The 22,447-nt window shown below is 42.5% G+C and overlaps 1 protein-coding gene across 2 annotated transcripts in view; it reads left to right on the forward strand.

Moving 5' to 3' along the window:
- Window positions 1-453: 453 nt before the first annotated feature.
- The window catches only part of MAP3K3 (mitogen-activated protein kinase kinase kinase 3), a 65,272-nt gene continuing 43,278 nt past the window's right edge, over window positions 454-22,447 (forward strand). For both annotated transcript variants that reach the window (XM_028157414.2, XM_028157415.2), the window contains exons 1-2: window positions 454-863; window positions 9,973-10,094. In XM_028157414.2, the coding sequence (XP_028013215.1) occupies window positions 860-863; window positions 9,973-10,094 (126 nt within the window). In that variant the 5' untranslated portion in view covers window positions 454-859. The remainder of the gene's footprint in view (window positions 864-9,972; window positions 10,095-22,447) is intronic.

The following is a 22,447-nucleotide window of genomic DNA, read 5'->3' on the forward strand; positions in this document are numbered from 1 at the left end:
TAGCCGACAGGGAACCGCGCCAGCCCGCGCGCCCGGGAGCCTCGGGCGACTGACGCGAGGTGGGGATGTGGGCGGGGCCTCACGCACGAGCTGTGATTGGAGCAAACTACACCTCCCGGGGAGAGAGGGAGGGCGAGCCAGCAAGGGATGCGCAGAGGCGGGTGATCAGAGCCGTCTACGTGATTGGCTAGCAGCGGAGTGAACCGGGTGCTGTTTAGATGATTGGCAGGCGGTAGATAGCCCTCGGAAACCTCCTTGGCTTCGCCCATTGGCATCCTGTGAGAGTAGGCGGGATTGGTTCTTCGTGTGGTGCTGATGATTAGCTGGCGGCTGAGAGGGTGTTGGGAAGGGAGAGGTGGGGGGGGGGGCGGTGGCCGCGGGGGGGGGGGGCAGTGACTTCATCCTTGTTATTGGCTGTTGAAGTGAGTGGGGTGGTACGAAGGTCCCGCGACTGCCTAGGATTGGCGAGCGCTGGGGTGAGTGACAGGCAAGGGGGCGAGCTGCGCGACCAGCGGTTTGTTTTTCGGAGCGTTCCTGAGGTGGAGAACGGTGGCCGGACGGAACGACTGCTGGACTGAGGGGCTAGCAGGCGGGCGGGCCGAGCGGCGCAGCCGAGGCCGGGCTGGGCCGAGCCGAGGAGCGCCGGGGATGTAGCGAGCCACCCTGCCCATGCCACAGCGCCCGGCCGCGGGCGGAGCCGGAGCCGGAGCCTGGGGAGGCGGCGGGGGCCCCGAGCGCAGCCCGCGCCCCCCGCCCGGAGCCAGGCCCGCTGCCGTCCCCGCCGCCCGGGCCCCCGGCATGCAGCTCCGGCTGCGGAGGTGACACTCGGGCCCGACCAGCCGCCGCAGCCATCGCCACCATGGGTGAGTGTCGCCACCGCCCCGGCCTGTGCCCGCGCTACTTCGCGTCGCTCCGCCCCAGGATGAGTGAGGGGAGGAGGACCCTGGGCCGCCGCCTGACAGGCATGGACAGCCCGCCCGGCCGGGGCTGCGAACTGCCGGAGCCCGCCCGCCCGGCTTGCGGCTCCGCGGTCGCGGGGAGGAGGGGTCTGGCTCCCCCGGCCCGCCCGGGCGGCCCCGGCCGGCGGAACACACTCCGCAGCCTCCTTCCGGGCTGCGCGGCGGGCGCATCCCGAGGAAGCAGTGGCGGGATGGGGGCCCGTGCTCGGCGGGGCAGCCCGCTCGGGCCCGAGCGAGCCGGACCGCGAGCCCGAGGGCGGGGGAGCAAGAGCGCAGTGTGGGGCCCGGGCTGGAGGCTGGTGCAGGCCCAGCTGCTGTTGTGTCTTTTCCTTGATTTGCTTTTTTTTCCTGCCTGTGTCATTTCCTTCCCTTTGCTCACACTGGCCGGTCTGTGAGAGTTCCCGGGGATTGCTCTCGAGCCCTGTGCGCGCCCCAGCGCAGGGGGGAGGGCGTACGGGGAGATAGGCTGGGAGGTGATTACAACGGCAATCACTGTTTCCAACAGCGCGGTTGAGAAATGCTAGCTGCACGCAGATTGCTGGATGTTGGGAATTGGTCGGGGGCTGCCAGTTATAATTCACGTCCTACTTTTTGAAAAACCCGGTTGCAGTGTTTTGCATCATTATTTTTATCTTACGATATCCCTGGAATTATATAACTTTTGAGAGAAGCATTCGCTGCACAAAAGAATCTATGAAATTATTTCCTTTTTATCAATATTTGCAATTTCTGTTGTGAAGATGTAATCAAAGAAGAGCTTTTAATTCCTTCCACACACAGCATTTGAGCCGAATTATATTTCATGTCCTTTTTGGTAACTTAGCAAAGAACTATTGGACTAGATCAAGAAGCAAATAATATTTTAGATGTACTTTGCTTGTCTTGTTGGACCAGTTATTGTAATACTGTTGTGTGCAATCACAAGTTTTTGAAAGTTTTGGTATTGTCCTAAATAATCAAGGAGTAAACTTCAGTGAAAGAATCTTTTGCAAAGCCATTCATTGCATCTGTGAAGTGCCCCATGTGAAGAGGGAACATTAATGTTTGCTTTGCCCTATAGCAAGGTCAAGTCATTTTCGTAGGAGGTTAAGTGTATGCTGTGTCACATTGGGCAAATACTCTATAGTGGCCTGTCTTTACACTCTGACTTTGAATGAATTGCCTTGTTCTATTCCAGGCTGCCCCTCATACAGTAAGGAATGGGTTTGCTCACTTGGGGACTCACTGTTTCCTTCTAATGCTTTATTTCAGAAGTGCTTGCTCTTCTGGGGAAAGTCTCCTGTGACAATAAGCAGAAAAGGAATCCAATAAGGCCTGGTATTTAAATACATAAGTCTAAAAATACTTATTGAACATTTACTGTAAATGGAGCACATAATTCTTCTTGTCCTCCTTAGGCTTCAGATATTTAACTTGTGTTCTGGGATTTGATGATTGCATTAATTCTTTGATTTATGAACCTATATTTGTGATAGTCTTCCTTATTAATAAGTCTTTGGGGGCAGTCTTAAGTCCCAAAGGGGAGTGTGAAATACTTGAGGGTGTGCAGACCTCCTACTCCCCACTTTCTTAACTGCTAAACTAGTTAGAGTACCCAGATGTGTTGGCTTTTTTTCATTGTCTAACATAAAAATATATGTCAGCTTTGGCTGGTGTGCTCAATGGTTAGGACATCAGCCAGCACATCAAAAGGTCTCAGTTCGATTCCCAGTCCAGGGCATGTACCTGGGTTGCAGGTTTGACCCCAGGCCCCATAAGGGTGCAAGCGGGAGGCAACCAATAGAGATGTCTCTCACTCTTTCCCCCTCCCTCCCTTCCACTCTCTTTAAAAATCAATGGGAAAAATATCCTCAGGTGAAGATTACTAGTAAAAAAACAAAATAGTTGTCAGCCTGTTTTCACATTTCAAAGCATTTTCAAAAGTTTACTTTAAGTGTGTGGATCTATAGAGGGGCTAGTGATGGGGAGGAAAGGAACTATATTGGTGGAGTCTACAAGTGCCTTCCCCCCCCACACACACACACACACACCCGCCCTAGCCAAAAAAAGGAGGAAGGTGAAAGGATTGAGAAGTATGGATTGGTAGTTACAAAATAGTCATGGGGATGTAAAGTACAGCATAGGAAACATAATATTATTGTAATAACTATGTATGATGCCAGACGGGGAATATTGAGGGGGAACACTTTTTAAAGTATATGATTATTAACCATTATGCTGTACACCTGAAGCAAAATAATGTTGAATGTTAACTGTAATTGAAAAAAAATTTTTTTAATTTTAAAAAGAAAAAAGGACCAGGATCTCAATGTCTTCTCATTTGTCCCAGTATCAGTTTTACATGAAGAAACCAAGACGGTGAGGAGGGCATTAACTTGCTTGGTGGCTACAGTATATTATTAGGCAAGGTGGTTTAAGAACCACTGCCTGGCTTTCTTCAGCCTTATACCATTCTCTTTCCTTTTTATAGATAACCTTGACTTGCAGAGCTAATCCTGAATTCTCCCAGAACCTGGCTCTTTAATTTGCTTTGTATAGGGTTCAGTAAGGATACATACACACTCACACATACACTGCCTCTCTTTTAAATACTAGTTTCCATTTTGGTAATATTAATGCTGAAAATTCAAATTCCCAGACTTCTTGGTTTACTTTAGTTAGTTGCTATAGTTCTAAATAAACTCAAGGTTGATATGAGAGAAACATAGACTTATTAATATTTTCATTACACTCATTAAACTTGAGCCCAGTGAGGAAAGGACTAAAGCTAATTTGAGTCCCTGCAGGTTCTTTGACCAACAGTCATATTTTCCTGAGCTGTTCTAAACCCCAGACTCAAGTCTGTTTGACAACTTGGGTTGCTAATAAAAATGTCAGATTTTATATTGGCTGTTAGCCCCAATAAATTTCTAGTGGAAACTATACTTATCCTTGTAAATAATAGGAAATATTCTTTTTATTTTTGGCTTTGATACTATGTAGTTATTTTTAAAAATTGGGATTGACTGGTCATATTCTCTTGGTCATGCTAGAAGTCTCTCCTAGTTTTTAGTAATTTAATGGCAAATTTTGTTACTAATGCCTGAGATTAATTCAGGCATTATTTGGACTTTTAAATAAATGCAATCTGAAACTTAGTGGGAAGTATTACTGAAAAATATGTAACAACTTGGAAATGTTACAGGAAACTAATGAACTGAGTCTAGGATTAAGGATCGTGTGGTTCTGGTTTGATAACTTGGTTTGAAGTCAGAATCAATACAATTTATAGACAACTTGGAAACTCCCAGTTTGACCAGTCTCAATTCAGTTTGGCTAGAATCTGACCACCTATGCAGACTCAATAGTTAGGAACTGTTTTCTTTGAAGTTGGGATCGAGATATAAGAAACCGATATGGCAATGTTACAACTAGATTTCTGATATTTTATTTTTTAAAATATATTTTTATTGATTTCAGAGAGGAAGGGAAAGGGAGAGAGAGATAGAAATATCAGTGATGAGGGAGAATCATTGATTGGCTGCCTCCTGCACCCCCCTACTGGGAATTGAGCCCACAACCCGGGCTTATGCCCTCGACCGGAATTAAACCCGGGACCCTTCAGTTTGCAGGCTCTCTACACTAAGCAAAACTGGCTAGGGCTAGATTTCACATATTAAAAAAAAATGACAGCTGGATTTTACAACAGAATTTTAGCCATTTGTAAAAAGTAAATATCTGTCCAACTGAATAACACTTAGGGAATAAAAGGATAAGAAACAATTTTCTTGGTTGTATATAAGCTATCCATTTATTCTTTGTTTATTTATTGTCATTTATATGTCAGATGACGAGTTAGGCCCCGTACCTGAATTTATCATGTCCTTAAGAAGTTATTGTTAGGCACAGTAAATCAGAAACATGTAAACAAATAAGTGTAATGAGGTGTTGTAGGTTGTACTTTGTCAAACTGTAAAGGTACACAGGAAAGGGAGAGATCAATACTGTAGTTTTGGGATTGACATACATAGTCCTATAGTCAGACCTTTAGGTTAATTTCATTAAACATTAAAATATGTAGTGGTGAAATATTGATTCTTATGAGGAAGCAGTGGCTTACTTTGTAATATATATTTTTACATTTTGAGCCACCAACTAATATGAAGGGCTCTTATATCCCAGAAACAGAAAAATAAATACCAGAATTTGACTTTGAGATCTAGCAAAAGTTGAACCACATCCTTGAAGAAAGTTCATAGTGAATTGAGGATTGGGCTGTTTTTGCTTATACTTAACTATAAAATGATGTTTGCCTAGGTATGGTCAGGGTGGAGACAGTGGGAATATGTGAAATATGTAGAATAAGATAGTAAAGTCTGACTCAGAGAGAATCTGAAGTTCAGGATCTCCTGGGTGAGCATTGTGATCAGATGATCTGGCACAGTAGGGTAGAGTGTTGGCAAGATGAAGAAATAACATCATTACGTAGTTAAATGAAGAAAAATATTTAAGTATTACTTTGGAGATTTGTATATATGGAGAAGAGAGTGTGTCTGACATTTGTCAAACTGTAAAGGTATACAGGAAAGGGAGAGATCAATACTGTAGTTTTGGGATTGACATACATAATCCTATAGTCCAGTGATGGCGAACCTATGACACGCGTGTCAGCACTGACACACGTAGCCATTTCTGATGACACGCGGCCGCTAAGGTGGCCGCATGCTGAGGATGAAACATTTGCTGCTCCTGAGGATGAAACATTTGCAAAATAATGTTTTTTCCTCAAAGTGACACACTACCCGAGTTATGCTCAGTTTTTTGGCGAAGTTTGACACACCAGGCTCAAAAGGTTGCCCATCACTGCTATAGTCAGACCTTTAGGTTATGTATGTCAATCCCAAAACTACAGTATTGATCTCTCCCTTTCCTGTGTACCTTTACAGTTTGACAAATGTCAGACACACTCTCTTCTCCATAGTAAACAGACATCATAAAGGACAACAATGTTTACCAAAGGACATGGTTCTTCTAGAAACTTTGCTGGGTTTTTAGCCAAGAGAATTCATAAATGGGAGTGCCTTAAGACCCAGCTTTTAGGTAGAGAAGCAGTAGTTGAGTCTGGAAGTGACTTCCTGATGGAGCTAAAATAGAGGAGTGTGTTGCCTGGTAGCCCCCATATCATAGGTCAGGGTATCTGGAGAAGTGTATGCCGGCGGCTAATTGTGTATAGCTGTCTGCTGGCGACTGCCTAAGAGTTTCCACAGTTTAAGCCTTGTTTCATAAATCCCTTCTTTTCTGTTTTCTATGAATACTCTTCCCCTCTAGATTCTTAACATCTTAATCTCTAGAATCAACTTCTCTGCTGCTTCCTGGTAGCTTTTTTAAGTGTGTCAGATCACCTCATCCTCAGGAAATCTTTTCTAGGTTATAGCACACTATTACCTGCCTCAACTTGTTCACATGTAAAGTTCACAAATGAATTAATTGTTGACTTCCACTACTTCCAATTTTCTTTTAATCTCCAGCTTCTTGATTCCCTTTAAAATTTGTTTCTGCCTCTACTACTCTATTGGATCTTCCTAGTTTACATCTACCACTGCCCTTCTTTGCTCTTGACTTCTGTGGTGTCACTATTTGTTTTTTCCACTCTTGTTAAAGGGTTTTTTGCTAGCATACCTTCTTCCTCCTCTCCTCTATAAGGATTATAATGCACTGAGGATCAGTCTCTTCTCTTCCCCTCTACCTCTCACTTGCTTTTATGTCCTTTCTCCTCCTCAGTCCATTTTTTAAAACTCTCCTTCATAACTGGAGCAGCTTGCTTTTCTGAATGAATCTTTATTCTGTTAATAATTATGTAAAAACCTGTACAACCTCTTGCTACTTACACTGTAAAAAAATTTTTTACACGTGTGTTTATGTACCATGGTTTGTATACTGTCTGATTCAGTCTCTATTTGTATAACCTCGTGTTTGTGTGTTGTTTATTCTTTTATCCCTAGAGTTTGAATACCTTGAAGTATCTGTCAAAATTAATGTATACTATGTTATACATTAACCATTATACTCAGTAAATGGTTATTATTAATAAAAATTCAGGAATAAAATTAAGTATTAGGGTAGATTAAGTGGCCTTAGTCTTTTCCCATTCACCTTTTTCCATTGATGATAATACTAGCCAGCATTTTTTATAGCATTACTAAGTGTTAGGTAACATGAGGGGGATAATTGTAAGTTTGTTTTTTTTCTTTTAACTCTCACAGGAGCTCTGAAATGATGCTTTATGTTTTCCATTTTACAGATGAGGAAATTGAGGTTTAGGGTGAATAAGTGATTTGTTCAAGGCCAGCTTAAACCCAGGTCTTTCTGACTCCAAAGTTCATTGACTGCTGTACTCTAAGAAAGCTGCTATTTGTTTTCAGAAGTTTTGTTTGTTTTTATTTTTTAAGGAATTCCATACTGGAGTGATAATTCAGTTAAAATCTCACTCCAGGAAGAAATGCCTAAAAGTGCCACTTGATTTACTTCCTGTCTTTATCCATGCTCTCAGTTTGAAGTATCAGTTTAAAACCTAGTCTGCCTCTAGCAATATATTCGACTTTGACACAAAATCAGATTCCACCTGGCCAGAGTGGCTCAGTGGTTGAGTGTTGACCTATGATCCAGGAGTTCATGGTTCGATTCCCAGTCGGGGCACATGCCCAGGTTGCGATTTCAATCCCCATTGTGGGGCATGCAGGAGGCAGCAGATCAATAATTCTCTCTCATCATTGATGTTTCTCTCTCTCCCTTCCTCTGTGAAATCAATAAAAATATATATTTAAAAATAATCAGATTCTATAACCCTGTTTCACTTGTGTCAGTTGTCCTGGATTTCAAGAGATAGTGCCATACCATCCCTCTAGAGTCTAGTGTATTCTCAACACTGGAACTACCAAGCAAGTTTATCCATTAAGTAATGCGAGGAATTGGTTAGCTTCCTGGAAATAGAATTTGTCAACCTGATAAACCAGCTCTTATAATAGCATCATCTTATACAGAATTAAAAATGACTTACGAAGTCTATTTGTCACGGATTTAACTTAAAAAGCATGTGTGTGTATTTACGTCCATTTTGGTTCAATATCTGAGTTGAGACAACTGAAATTCTCAATTCTAAGTGTGGTTACCTTGATACGGAAAACTCCATGCATTCTGCTGCTAGAAATATTGTTGGATGCCCCTATGAAAACACCTACATAGTCATAATCCTCCTTATATTGATCACAATTTACTGTTACAGTTGGCCCAATTTTATACATACATCTTTAATAATATGTAAGCCAATTTAATGTGTAAGCCTATATATATGCCAAACTTCCTAGCCTATATGTTATTATCTAGTTTTTAAATCTTGATTAGGAGGTTAAAATACAAAATAAACAAATATCCAAGCAGTTCCCTTGTTTGAAGGAGCCTATAGAAATAGAAAGTTGTTAGAAAATGAAATAATTGATGGGATATATGTGTTTTAATTTTGACAAATGTCTTTCTGTAAATACCAACTTCCTCCTCACCTCATTCTTTATCCCATTTACCTCATTCTTTTGGTACAATTGTATCACTCTCATGCATATTTTTGTAAATATGTATATTTTGAAGTGGAATTAGATGGGAAGCTACTCATGTTTTTCCTGCAAGTTTTTTTATTTTTATTTTTATTTATTGCTTTTAGAGGGAGAAAGGAAGAAGCCGGAGAGAGAAAGAGAAATATCAATTTTTTTTGTTGTTCCATTTATTTATGCATTTGTTGATTGATTCTTGTATATGCTCTGACCTGGATCAAACCCACAACTTGAGCATATTGGGACGACACTAACCAACTGAGCTACCCAGCCAGCCAAGGCCTAAAATCTAATTTTACTGTTCTGAGCACACAAAAACTTCTTCAAGGGCATCCTTCTCTGAGGTCATGTAGGACACCTGAGCAGATTTGGTCTAGGAAGAGGGGAGGGCCATAGAGTGCAGTTTTACTTCCTATACTTCATGCTGTTCTTTCCTTCCCACCAGGTATTAGAATATTTCCAAGGGACAGTGATAAAGGGCAGAAGATAGGCACTGCCTTTGGGTGGAGTCTTTTGTTCTTGATTCTTTTAAGGTGTGCCCCAAGTCCCCAGGTGACTCACTTGTCACCAAAGCAAGTATAACAACTCTATCCCTCATGTTCCTTTCCAGATCAACAGATTTATTTATTTTCAACTCTCAAATGCTATTGAAGTGGACAAGGAGAATTTTATAAAACATGGAATTTGGCTGATTTGGATTCTAGAATTTGGCCAGTTGTCTTAAGTACATGAGAACTCCAGTACTTTATGCTATTTCAAGAAAAGGGGTTTAAAAGTAATGCCAGTAAAAAAGAGACAATGCATTGCTTGGTCAGTTAGGGAAGAAAAACAATAGAACTGCCTTTTGACTTCCCTATGGGAAGCAGAAGGCCTATAAACTTGTGACGGTTTGGGAGGAAGGTAATCAAAGGCTAGGCTTGTAAGACAACTTGTGTTCAGAGCTACTACCTGAGATCCTTGTTTGGTATCTTTTAAAATGTGCTCTCCTGCATATGATACTTGGAGAATAAGTCTGTGACTAACTGTTCCATAATCAGCTCTCCATGAATTCATTTTTTCACTCAGTACCCTACTACACTGTGCCACGTTGTTCTTCAGTTCTCCAACTTTTCATCTATTTTTCCTGGTTGAGTTTCTGTGACATTGGAAGAATTGCTGTTTGAACACCTCCCTTGCCCCAGTGAATTGGTAAATGTTGCTGCCTGCGATCTGATTAGAGAACTGTTAAGAATCCATTAAAATTCAAACTGCCATAGTCTGACCTCAGTTACTTTTCAGAGAGATTACAGAGGGGAATGTATATAATTACAGTTATAAAGCCTGTCGTTTTACCTGGGCAGAACTCTCTGAGTATTAGTCATATAATTTGTGAAAGTACTTTGCTGGTCTGTACTAAAGTATCTTAATCCAGGTGCTCTTTTTCATTGTAGATGAACAGGAGGCATTGAACTCGATCATGAAGGATCTGGTGGCCCTCCAGATGAGCCGGCGTCCCCGGGTGCCTGCATATGAGACCATGAAGAACAAAGACACGGGTCACCCAAATAGGCAGGTATGTGTGGCCCTGGTAGACTTAATGAAATTTGTTGGAGAGGAGTTTTCAAATAGGAAATATTTGAGAAGCCAAGAATATATACATTTAAGTGGTATATGTCACTTACCACTTAAAAGATTGTGAAAAGAAACCCGGCTCAGTGGTTGAGCATCAACCTTTGAACCAGGAGGTCATGGTTCGATGCCTGGCTTGTAGGAGGCACATGCCTGGCTTGTAGGCTCGATCCCTAGTAGGGTCGTGCAGGAAGCAGCCAATCATTGATTCTCTCTCATCATTGATGCTCCTATCTCTCTTTCCCTCTCCCATCCTCTGAAATCAATAAAAGTATATTTAAAAAAAAAAAAAAGATTGTGAAAAGAATCACAATCTGGAATCCCAAAGCCTTGTGCATCTAACCTTGTGTATAGTGTTTCATTTGCAGAGAATGAGAATAATTCTTTTATTTATTATGGGGACAGTATTTATATAACTTTTCTGTTTTTTTGGCCAATATTTTATCCAGATTTATGATCCCTAACTCAGAAGACAACTTTACAGTATATACTCAGGAAAATTTAATTAATTTTAGTATTAGCTTATATAAAATATAATTATGAAGGGAATTTTATTTAATAAAATGTCATATAATATATTGTAAAGGTAATAATGAGTGAGTGATTTTATTGTTGTTGTTTACAGTTATTTTCCTTTATTAACTCAGATAGTTGAGAATGCCTATTTTATTAAGAGTTGTGTGATTCTTTAAGAAAACAGTTTTTATTTTTGTTAACATTTAAACTTACGTGCTGAGAACCTTCTCATGTGCAGTGTCATTTACCTCCTCGTTTCCTGGGTACTTTGGCCTGCAGGAAGGAATGAATGATGGGGAGTTTTCTTCCCTAGTGGGTATCTAGCACTATATTAGATGGCGGTGTTTGGTGTGTTTGATGAAAACTTGTCCATGATATTCTCCCTTGGTGGATCTCTTCATTATCAGCTAACCTCTCTCCTCATTTGCACCTTGTCTACCAATTCTTCAGAAGTACCCTTGGCTTCTAGAGAAAGTGTGATGTTCTTGAAGTTTTTCTGTCTGAGGTCTGCTAGATATGGCCTCCTAGAGTATTTCTGTCTTTAGTAAAACTGGGGACCCTGAGTACCTTTTGTTTCATTTTAATAGAAAGATTAGTTTAGAAAGTTTTTTTTATTTTTGTGGTTACCTTACGGAACTAAGGGAACAACAGAATAGGGCCCATTTTTGTACTATTTTCATACGTTATTCTAATTGTGTGGGTTCTCCCTTGCTATAATTCATTTCTATTCAAAGCTGCTTTTGGAAGGAGCATTTTACCAGAAGTGAGTCCCCTCCCCCAGGCTTGAGCCTAATGACCTCACTTTCCTTCCTGTCTTCCTATGTGGAGTGTGCTTGCTAACTCTGCTCTAGTCAGCTGATCTTTCTCCAGACTGGACTATTAGCCTGTATATCAGTTCGTAGGTGAAAAGGAGAAGCTTTCTTAAGTTAGAAGGCCCAAAGGGACCAGGCTGGGAAGAAGAGGGGTAGAGTGGACCCTGATTGATCCTTGAGGGATATTTACCTTTTTAGGGATTCTGCTTAGAGCTAAAAGCCATAATAAGGAAAGTCTTGATTATTGTGCCTACTGCTGTTATTGGAGTGAAGTCAGTGGTTATGAAGGTAGAAGGCTGTGAAAAATATTGACTACTGGTTAGGAAGTAATCTTAGCAAGAGGTACTGGCTATTTGGATTCATAATTTACTTGAATATCATCAAACTTTTTCACTTGCGTAGAGGAGGATACAAGCTATTAATCTCAGTTTTTTGTTTTTAAAGGAAAAAAAAACACAAAAACAGCAGTAGCTCAGCCTTTATGAACAGCCCCACAGTAACAACAAGCTTATGTACAGGGGCCAGTGAGACAACCTTTTGGTAAGGAACCAAATTACCTGTTAAAATTAAAATATTCTTTTGAACCTGATACTAGTGCTGCAAGAGTATGGAGTTCATTTCCCAGACAAGTTGTGGATTTGTAGGGAGTACTGGTTACTTGTTACCTATGTTCAGTGCTTCTCATCACCATTCCTTACAATAATATTATTCATAAGCAGACTCTATCAGTGCTGTTCAATAAAATTTCAGTAATGATAGAAATGTTCTATATTTGTGCTGTCCAATGTAGTAGCCACTACCACACATAGCTAAAGAGCAACTGAGAAACTGAATTTTAAATTTTATTTAATTTTAATAATATAAAATGTAAATAGCCACATGTGACTATTATCTTGGACAACACAACTTTATATATTATATAAGGGACTACTGATTTGTTGGAATTCAGTACATGCTTGGAGATGTTTAGTGATTCATTGACACATTCATTTCTTCACACAGGTCATAAGCTTGTGAAGCTGTGGAACAAACATGGCCATTTAAAAATTGAAGCGCAAAGTGTTATGCTAATATTGGGTAAAAAGGCAATGATAGTTTTTTCCCTTAATAAAGTCAAGGCTGTAGAATGGTCTCTCCTGGGAAATTTAGTAGATGTTTAACATTTGACCAGGAGAAATATTCTTCAGCAAAATCCTGAAAGCAGAAAGAGGGAGGAAGTCTCAGTGAATGCATTTTTAGGAAGGTTGGAGCGAGATGTGGGTGGAGGGAACTTTTAGGGGAGAGAGGTGTTTACAGCTTAGTGTAATGAAAAGACCCTACCTAAGAGTCTGGAGACATTAATGATCTGTTAACATAGGATTTTACAATTTACAGAGTGAATTCACATTTTTAATTATTTTTGTTTTTGTTCACTTGGGCCTGGGGTGGAATTAAACAGTTTTCTCCATTACCAGATCTTCTGCCAGAAGTCCATGCTTAGGAGAAGAAAGGAATGAAAGATCAAAACCTAATTTAAATGGCTAAGAGATGTCAAATTGGACTAAAGATTCAAATTGCAGAGGCCCAGTTGAAAGTAGCCAAGTATTTTGGCCCGCGGGAAAGCTGTTTTTTTTTCATGCGGGAGATAGCACTGGCAGTGGCAAACAACACGTTAGTGTGAAAGTGGCAGTGCTGGCTACAAGGCAGAGCTGAGATTGGCACAGATTTATGGAGCTCAAGCTTGGTACAACGAGGAAAGCCAGAGGAGCTGTGGGTTCATTGACAAAATTGTTTGGGGGCTGAGGCCTGGAAGAACTAGACCACCTAATTTAATATCTCTGCTTGGCAGGGCTTCAGACATCCTCTTCTCTAAGTAAATAAGCTGAGTAACTGATTGAAAAAGAAAATGCCTTAGGGAACAACTAAACATCTGAGCAGCTATGGAAGTACATGGGCCATGAGGTGCTTAGCTATGAACTATTTGCTAGGAGATAGGATCTGTGTTCTTTGTACTTTCCCTCCTGTACATTAGGTCCCTGAAAGCCTACAGCCCGATTGGAGCTGGCTGGACATTCTTAGACATGGCACATTCTAAGTGTGCTGGGCTTATGGATAGTCTTGCAGGTAGTGATGTGCAACATCCCTTTAGCAGTCATCAACTCACAGTGCTTTATAATCAACAGGTGCTATTTCTCTGTGAGCTTGACATTGTTTATTACTCTTAGTGCAGTAAAAAGATTACTGGTCAGAAGCCATTGAGTGTTAATAATCCATTAACATAGGCTTTTACAACTAACAGAGGGCTTTCCACAACAACAGTTAACAACAACTATAAGCGTGTGTGTAGTACCTTAAAGTTTACAAAGTGATTATGTAAGGTTATTGAGGAGAGCCAGGAAGCAAACCTAGATCTTCTGACTGACTCCTGATCACAATAATTTTACTTTGTGTAAGTCTTAACAGCCTTTATAAACCTCAGTATTCCCACCTAAAACACAGAGAAAATGACCATTGTGTTTATCTCATCAAGCTGTTTTAAGTTCATGGACAGAACGTAGAGCATTTTATACATTTAAAACTAATGAAGCGGTAGTGATTACATCACATCTATTATGTTCTGGCATTGTAGATATGAGCTCTAGTGAAAGCTTCTAACCAGAATTAGGCATACTGTCATGGAACCTAAAGGGTTAAGGTTTTCTACCTTTTTATTTTTTTTTTTTTTTATTTTATTGATTTTTTACAGAGAGGAAGAGAGAGGGATAGAGAGTTAGAAACATTGATGAGAGAGAAACATCGATCAGCTGCCTCTTGCACACCCCCCTACTGGGGATGTGCCTGCAACCAAGGTACATGCCCTTGACCGGAATCGAACCTGGGACCCTTGAGTCCGCAGGCCGACGCTCTATCCACTGAGCCAAACCGGTTTCGGCAAGGTTTTCTACCTTTATTGAATTGTTATTATTGTCTGATGGCCCTTTGCATACTTCTGAAACTAGACTCATTTCTGAAAATCCAAATGGAGGAAAATATAGAATTCTTATTTCCACAGATTCTTATTTCTCTCAAATATTATCAGAATGGTAGGTAGAGGCTTGAACAAAGCCAAGGGTCTCAGTCTGACCCTCTAAATCAGTGGTTCTCAACCTTTCTAATGCCGCGACCCTTTAATACAGTTTCTCATGTTGTGGTGACCCCACCCATAAAATTATTTTCGTTGCTACTTCATAAATGTAATTTTGCTACTGTTATGAATCGTAATGTAAATATCTGTGTTTTCCAATGTTCTTAGGCGACCCTGCTAGCGGTTCTCAACCTGTTGAGAACCGCTGCGATAGAGCCTAAGACCATCGGAAAACACAGATATTTACATTACGATTCATTAACAGTAGCAAAATTACAGTTATGAAGTAGCAGCGAAAATAATTTTATGGTTGGGGTCACCACAGCATGAGGAACTGTATTAAAGGGTTGTGGCATTAGAAAGGTTGAGAACCACTGCTCTAGATGTTCATTATTAGGTGCTTCAGAATAGGAAAGTTGTTTTCTTCATAGCAGGCACAAGCAGGTCAGTTCTCTTGGCTATCAGTTCTAGAGGGGAACTTTAAGAGCTGTTCCCCAGCAGGATCAGTGATTTAACAGACTGCCTTTTGTTTTTACTATGATAGACCTGGCTCTTTAGGACCTCCTTTGTCTTTCAAGGCAAAGATAGGCTGGCTAGTTTAAAAATAAAACATAAAGGAATATACATTGGCTGTCCAATGTAGTAGCCACTACCACACATAGCTACAGAGCAACTGGTTAGAGAGTTGGCCCACACACCGATTTCGATTCCCGGTCAAGGGCACATATCTGGGTTGCAGGTTCGATCCCTGGCCCCTGTCGGCCCCCATCTGGATGCATGCAGGAAACAACCAATTGATGTGTCTCTCACATCAATGTTTCTCTCTCTCTCCCCTTCCCTTCCATTCTCTCTCTAAAAATTAGTGGGGGGAAAATGTCCTCAGGTGAGGATAACAAACAAAAATCCTCATAAAGCAATAGACAAGCCTGTTATTCTATGTTGTAAGAAGCTGCTTTAAAATAATATCTTCCACTGATCTCTTAGGACTTTCATGAGTCACATACAAATAAAATGATTTTTATTGCCCTTTTCTTTTTCCTCTCATTTATTTATCTTTGGCAAAATAAAGACTCTAATGCCAAAGATGTGGGAGCATCAAAAGAATATAGCAAGTACTGGGAGAGAGAGCACTACAGAATTAGAGGGAGGGTACCAGACCTGTTGGCTAGCTGAGCTCCTTGCCAGCTAGTTCACAAATTAGTTCACAAACCTTTGTTTAATAAACACTGATTTTTTTATTTTATTCTTGCGAGCCATGTGCAGTTGTTGAGTTAGACTTTGAGAAGTTCATTTCTGCATAAGTTTGGTGTCATCGTTTGTTACTCTTATTGCCCCTACTGAGTTCCCAAATATGTAGGTAACCCTGGAGACCTGCACTGTTCTCCTGGGTGCATCTCTCACTATTCCCTTCACCAGATTGGTTGTAATGGGCAGGGGACTCTTGAATCTGTCAAGATATGAATTTTTGTACTGGAACTTTTACCTCAGCCTCTATGGCATCTCTCCATTTAGTTCAGCATGTGCCTATTTAAGTTTCTTAGACACACAAAAGAAACATAAGTTATGTTTGCTGTACCCTGGGAAGCATGCAGTCATATTGGGAAATGAGAAATTCATGAAAAAAAGAAACTAAGGTAAATGTGACTGACTATGCCTAAATATATGGTACAAGTAGTGAGTGCTATAGGAAGCCAGGAAAGTGAAAGATGAACTTGGGCCAAGGAGTTATGGAGTCATTTCTGGAGGAGGTGGCACTTGAACTAGGCTGTAAAAGTTTAGTTAGGTGGAAAGGAAGAAGAGTGGCATTCCAGGTTGGGAAACAGAATGATTAAAGGCCTAGGGAAAGGAATGAATATGGCATATTTCAGGAAATAGGGTGGACATTGATCTGTCTGGAGAGAGGGTTCCTGTTGAGAACAAGCAATGTGAGATGGACTTAAATTCCAGAGAACTTAGAATGATAGCTGAGAGCTTAGACTTTATTTCATAAGGTCATGGGGATCACTGGTTACTTTTTTAATAAGGAAGGGACCTGATGAAAGCAGTGGTTCAGATGATTGAAATTGTAGAGGAATGTAAACTATGTTGGAAGGGGGTTGCCAAAAAGTACAGAGTTACTTTTGGAATCCAGGAGTGAGAGAATAAGGGTCAAAATGAGTGATGATGGAGAGAGTAGGTAACAGAGTCTTAAACCAGAGACCTTTGAAGGGAGAATTGGAACTTGCTGTCTGGCTGTGAGGAGGGGAAAGAAAGGAAAGGGTCAAGCAGAACTCTGAGGTTTGAGCCTGTAGCCAAGAGAACAGTGGTACCAAGGTTAGAAATAGCAACACTAAGAAGGGAGACTAGTTTAGGAGGGTACTTGATGCAGACTATGTCTAGGTTGAGTTTGATATTACAGTGAAAAACTCTGACTGTGCATCTATATGTGCATGGGGTTTTTGCAGGTTCAGTGTCCCTTATCTGCAATTCAAAAGAGTACTGTAAACTGAAAGGCAATTTTTTATTTTTTGGTAAATTTGTGGCAAACTCATTTGGCAACAAAACCTGGTGTGGCTCAGTTGTTTGGAGCGTCATCCCATGCATCGAAGGTTCTTGTGTACGATTCCTGGTCAGGGCACATACCCAGATTGCAGGTTTGATATCTGGTGGAGTTGTATGTGGGAGGCAACCGATGTTTCTCTCTCACATCAATGTTTCTCTCTCCCTCTCCTTTTCTCTCTCTCTAAAATCAATAAAAATAAAAAACCATGTCCTCGGGTGAAGATTAAAAAAACACACCTGGTCTGAATGAACATAGTGGTTATTTAGAGTCTTTATTCCATTTGTTGTGAATATTCATACTTTTCCTTACAAAAACTAGTTTAACAGATAAACCCTAAATCTTAGTGACTTAACACAATATGTCCAATACAGAGAAGGGGAGGTCAGGATTCCTCAGTCACTTAGGGACCCTAATTGAGGTTGGCTCCACTGATTTGGAACATGTGGCTGCCAGGGAAGATAGTCTGAAACTCAATTCTGTTCCCAACTCTTGATCAGAACTAGTCACACAGCCCAAAACTAACTTCAAGAGAGGCTAAGCAATGCAGAGGAGTACGTGAGATTCCTGTGAGCATTCTACCTCTGCCATGGGAGTGCTGCCCCAGACACCCTCCTCCTGGGGGGAGGTGTCAAATAATACATAGAACATGTACCATACTACCTCTCTAAATCCTAAAGTGCATTCTGAAACACTTTTGGCCCCAACAGTTCTGGCTAAAGGATCCTGGGCCTGTATTATTATTTATTGAGCAGTTATGATATATCAGTTCTCATACTTTTATCAGTTATTTCATCCAGTTCTTTTGATAGCTCCATGAAATAGATACTATCACTGTTCTCACTTTACAGATGAGAAAACTGAGTCACAGAGAGGTTAGTAACAAGTTCAAGGTCACAGAGCTAAGAGGTTGTAGCGCCAGGGTTTGAAGCTAGTGCTACATTCTTCTTCTTCTTTTTTTTTTTTTATGTTTTTATTGATTTGAGAGAGAGAAACATCGAGCAGCTGCCTCCCACATGCACCCTACTGGGGATTGAGCCCACAACCTGGGCATGTGCCCTGATGAGAATTAAATCGGCGACCCTTTGATGCATGGGATGACGTTCAACCAACCAAACTACACAGGCCAGGGCTAGCACTACATTCTTTTTTTTTTTTTTTTTTTACAGAGAGGAAAGGAGAGGGATAGAGAGTTAGAAACATCGATGAGAGAGAAACATTGATCAGCTGCCTCCTGCACACCCCCAACTGGGGATGTGCCCGCAACCAACGTACGTGCCCTTGACCGGAATCGAACCTGGGACCCTTCAGTCCACAGGCCGACGCTGTATCCACTGAGCCAAACCGGTTTTGGCTGCACTACATTCTTAACAACAACATATCTGCCTTAGATATGTGGCAGACAGATGAGTGTGTTTTTTAATGTCTCCTTCCCCCCCCCCCCCCCCCCCATTAACCTCTCCCTGGATGAAGTTTTATTTGAGAGATTGGAGCTGAATATAGAGATTTTTTATTTCTACTGAGGAGAAGATGTGAGGAGGGATCAATCCAGAGGCCAAAAGTCCAGATATCAGGACAGGTCTTGTGTTGGGGGAGGGGTGGGAGAGGAAATGAGGAAGAGGAACCAGCAAAGAAGCAGAAGTGGTTAGAGTGGTGGCAGGTTCCCTGGGCTGGGATAGAGTCACAGAGGCGGGGCGGGGGGAGAGAAGCTTATGAAAGGGGACTTGGCCAGTTTGAAATGCCTCAGAGAGGCAAAGAGAATGTTTGGCAGGAAGGAATTGAATTAAGTTATCTTTATCTGAACCTTCCTTATCCATGGCTTATTCTTGTCTGAAAAGGGAAACTGATTTGGGAATTTGGCAGATTTTGGCACACAGTGTGGTACGTGGAAGTCGGTCATGAGTGTGCTCTGAAAGGCTGTCACCACATCAGAGAAAGGATTCAGAGCACTAGGCTTCTTTGCTTACACTGCTTACTAATCACAAGCTTGAGGAGGAGTGATCTATAGTTTGAGGCAAAAGTTTAAAAACGGTCACTTTTCAACTAAATGCACTAATTTCTGATTAATAGAATAGTGCTTAGATTATGGCCCATCATGAATATATTTGGTTCCCTCAGTCCCAATGGACTGAGGGTATTCCTTCATAGGTGCATCTAATTATTGCCCCAGTTTAAAAATGAGAGCTATTGTTACGTGCTTGTTATTGCTATAAAAATTAGATAAAAATCAACAGAGAAAAATAAACCTAAGGACATCTGGATAAACTATGGACTTTAGTTAATCATCAATATTGGTTAACTAGTTATAACAAAAACAAATGTTCCATACTAATATAACATGTTAATAATAGGGGAAACTGTAGAGGGGAAGTATGTGGGTATTCATTACTCTATCTGTTCAATTTTTCTGTAAATCTAAAACTTCTAAAAATAGTATCTATTAATAAAAAATAATAATGAAAGACTATACCAAGGCATCCTGGACTGTGAGCAGGAGGAGGTGAAAGGATGTGGTAACTTACCTGCAGGCACAGACAGGACTGCAAGCTGTGGTGAGCACTTGGACTACTCCAGAGCCCGTTGTAGAACTAGAGATAGTGGGAAGCTAAGAGAGGGCATGTCAGAGCCCGGCAGCAGGTGTCAGGCACCATGCTTTGGAGAGCTCTTGCTTTGGTAACTGTTTAGTGTTTCAGGGGAAGGAGAAAAAGAAGACAGTGAAAAAACTGCTGTCACTTGTTATAAACCTTGAATATACAGGATAATTTCCTTTGCAGCAGCACCTCCCCTCCTTTCTGCTATACATACACATATCTTCACCCTCACCTAGAATGCAGACCTGGTGGGGCTCAGTGCCTTCCCCCTTTACCTCCTCCATCCCCATCTACTCACAACCCTAACCACAATCCTCCCTACTGGTCCCCCAGTTCCCATAGCTTGTTACATGATTGGTGCCAGTCTCCTGGTTCTGACTCCATTATTACCCTAGATATGGGAAGTTTTCCATCTCCTCCATGAGTTCCAAAAAGTAATATCACAAAAGATCATTTAATGGTTTCCTTCTTTCAATGCTCCCATTGAAGCCCTGCATCTGTGAATAAAATAAACCTCCTTTGCCTATGTAATGCTTAACTTGTAGCATAATATGGTAGTTAAGAGCTGGGCTTCCTCAGTTTGAATCTTGGCTTTTCTTTTACAAGATTCATGACCTTGAAAGAACTTATTTAATTTCATTATAACTCAGTTTCTTATATAAAATAAGGATAATAATAGTACCTGTTTCCCTACCTGGTTTGGCTCAGTGGATAGAGCGACGACCTGCGGGCTGAGGGGTCCCAGGTTCGATTCTGGTCAAGGGCCTGTACCTTAGCTGCGGGCACATCCCCAGTAGGGGATGTGCAGGAGGCAGCTGATTGATGTTTCTCTCTCATCGATGTTTCTAACTCTCTATCCCTCTTCCTTCCTCTCTGTAAAAAAACAATAAAATATATATTTTAAAAAATAGTTCCTGTTGTGAGAGTTAGTTTAATTGATACATGTAACCTAGAGGCCTGGTGCATGAAATTTGTGCACTGGGGTGGAGGGGTCCCTCAGCCTGGCCTGCGCTCTCTTGCAGTCCAGGACCCCTCCCTCCTTACCACCCGCTTGCTCACTGCTCCTTACCTCTCGGCTCACTGCTCCTTAGCACTGCTGCAGAGGCAGAAGAGGCTCCCACCACCACTGCTGTGCTCACCAGCCATGAGCCTGGCTTCTGGCTGAGCAGCCCTCCCCCTGGTGGTCAGTGTGCATCATAGCGACCAGTCGTTTTGGTCATTCTACCATAACGGTCACTTAGGCTTTTATTATATAGACTAGAGGCCCAGTGCATGATTAAATCATGCACGTGTAGGGTCCCCTAGGCCTAACCTGCCATCCAGGCCATATCCACTGCCCCGCAAAGCCTAGCACACTCCGCGGACACTGCTGGCAGCCTGCTCCCCGCTTTTGATGGCAGGGGGTCCGCTGGTGCCGGAGCGGACACAGCTCCCTACTTTTGATCGTGGGGGAGCTGGGTGTCCGCTGGTGCACCAGGCCTTTCAAAAGCCTCCGGTGGAGGCTTTTGAAAGGCCTGGTGCCAGCTCCCCTGCTTTCCCTTTCGATCGCGGGGGAGCTGGGTGTCTGTCCGCTGGTGCCGGAGAAGACAACCAGCTCCCCGCTTTTGATGGTCGGCGGCGGGATGTGGGCTCGCTGCCCCAGAGGCCCCTTCTGTGCCGCAGCACAGCCATGGCGCAGACGCTGAGCTCGCGCCGCCGCTGGTGACGCAAGCTCAGCATCCCGCCGGCCCAATCAGCCACCCCGGCCACCCTGAGTCCCGCCCCCCCCGCGCCTCCTGGCCTATCGTGGGCATAGCGAAGGTACGGTCAATTTGCATATTACTCTATTATTAGGTAGGACTAGAGGCCCGATGCACGAAATTTGTGCAAGGGGCTCGGCCCCGGCTGCCTCGTGGCCCCGCCCTCTGCCCACTGGTCGTTTCAGAAGGTCATTCCGCCGTCCAGTCTAATTAGCATATTAGCTCTTTATTATGTATGATTATATAGATAGATGCTTAGAACAAGTCTCAGTATAATAGTATATGCTCAATAAATGTTAACTGTCATCATATGTTATTTATAGATGAAGTGGTCCATATGTTATATTAAGGATGAGAGGGCTATATCAGGGCTGTATTTGGAAGAATTGTCACATCATAGACCTGTTCCTCAGGGAAGCTTTGGTCTCCACTGTTCAGTAGGTGACCTTTTCAGGGCCGTTAAGTTCTCTGGCCCCCAGTTTCCTTGTATCCTATTAATAAAAGCCTATGTGGTCATCATGCCCTCACGCGGTGACGCAATGAGTGATCACCAGGAGGCTGCGGGTGCACGCGGATGGGCAGGGCTGCGTGTGCACGCGGGTGGGTGGGGGGTTGACGCGGCGTGCACGGCAGCGGGTCCTGTGGCTCCATGTGACCAGGCCTGGGGGTCCCGCGACTCTGCGTGGCACGGAGGCAGGACCTCCGGCACCAGCCTACCTCTTTGGGGCAATCCATCAAGGAGCCCCAGATGGGTGGGCAGGGCCTACCTCTTTGGGGCAATTGATTGCGGGGTTCCTGCACTGTGAGAGGGCACAGGCCAGGCTGGGGGACCCTTCCTCACCGCCCCCGCCCCCCGAGTGCACAAATTTCGTGCACTGGCCTCTAGTTTAAAATAATGGGTTAGAGGATGGTATGCTTATATTTTAATTCAGTGATTCTCAAGGTGTGATTTAGGGACCTCTAGGTGGTTCCCAAGACCCTTTCAGGAGTCCTTGTG

Source organism: Eptesicus fuscus, chromosome 20 (genome assembly GCF_027574615.1).
Source record: "Eptesicus fuscus isolate TK198812 chromosome 20, DD_ASM_mEF_20220401, whole genome shotgun sequence".
In the NCBI taxonomy this organism is placed as follows: domain Eukaryota; kingdom Metazoa; phylum Chordata; class Mammalia; order Chiroptera; family Vespertilionidae; genus Eptesicus; species Eptesicus fuscus.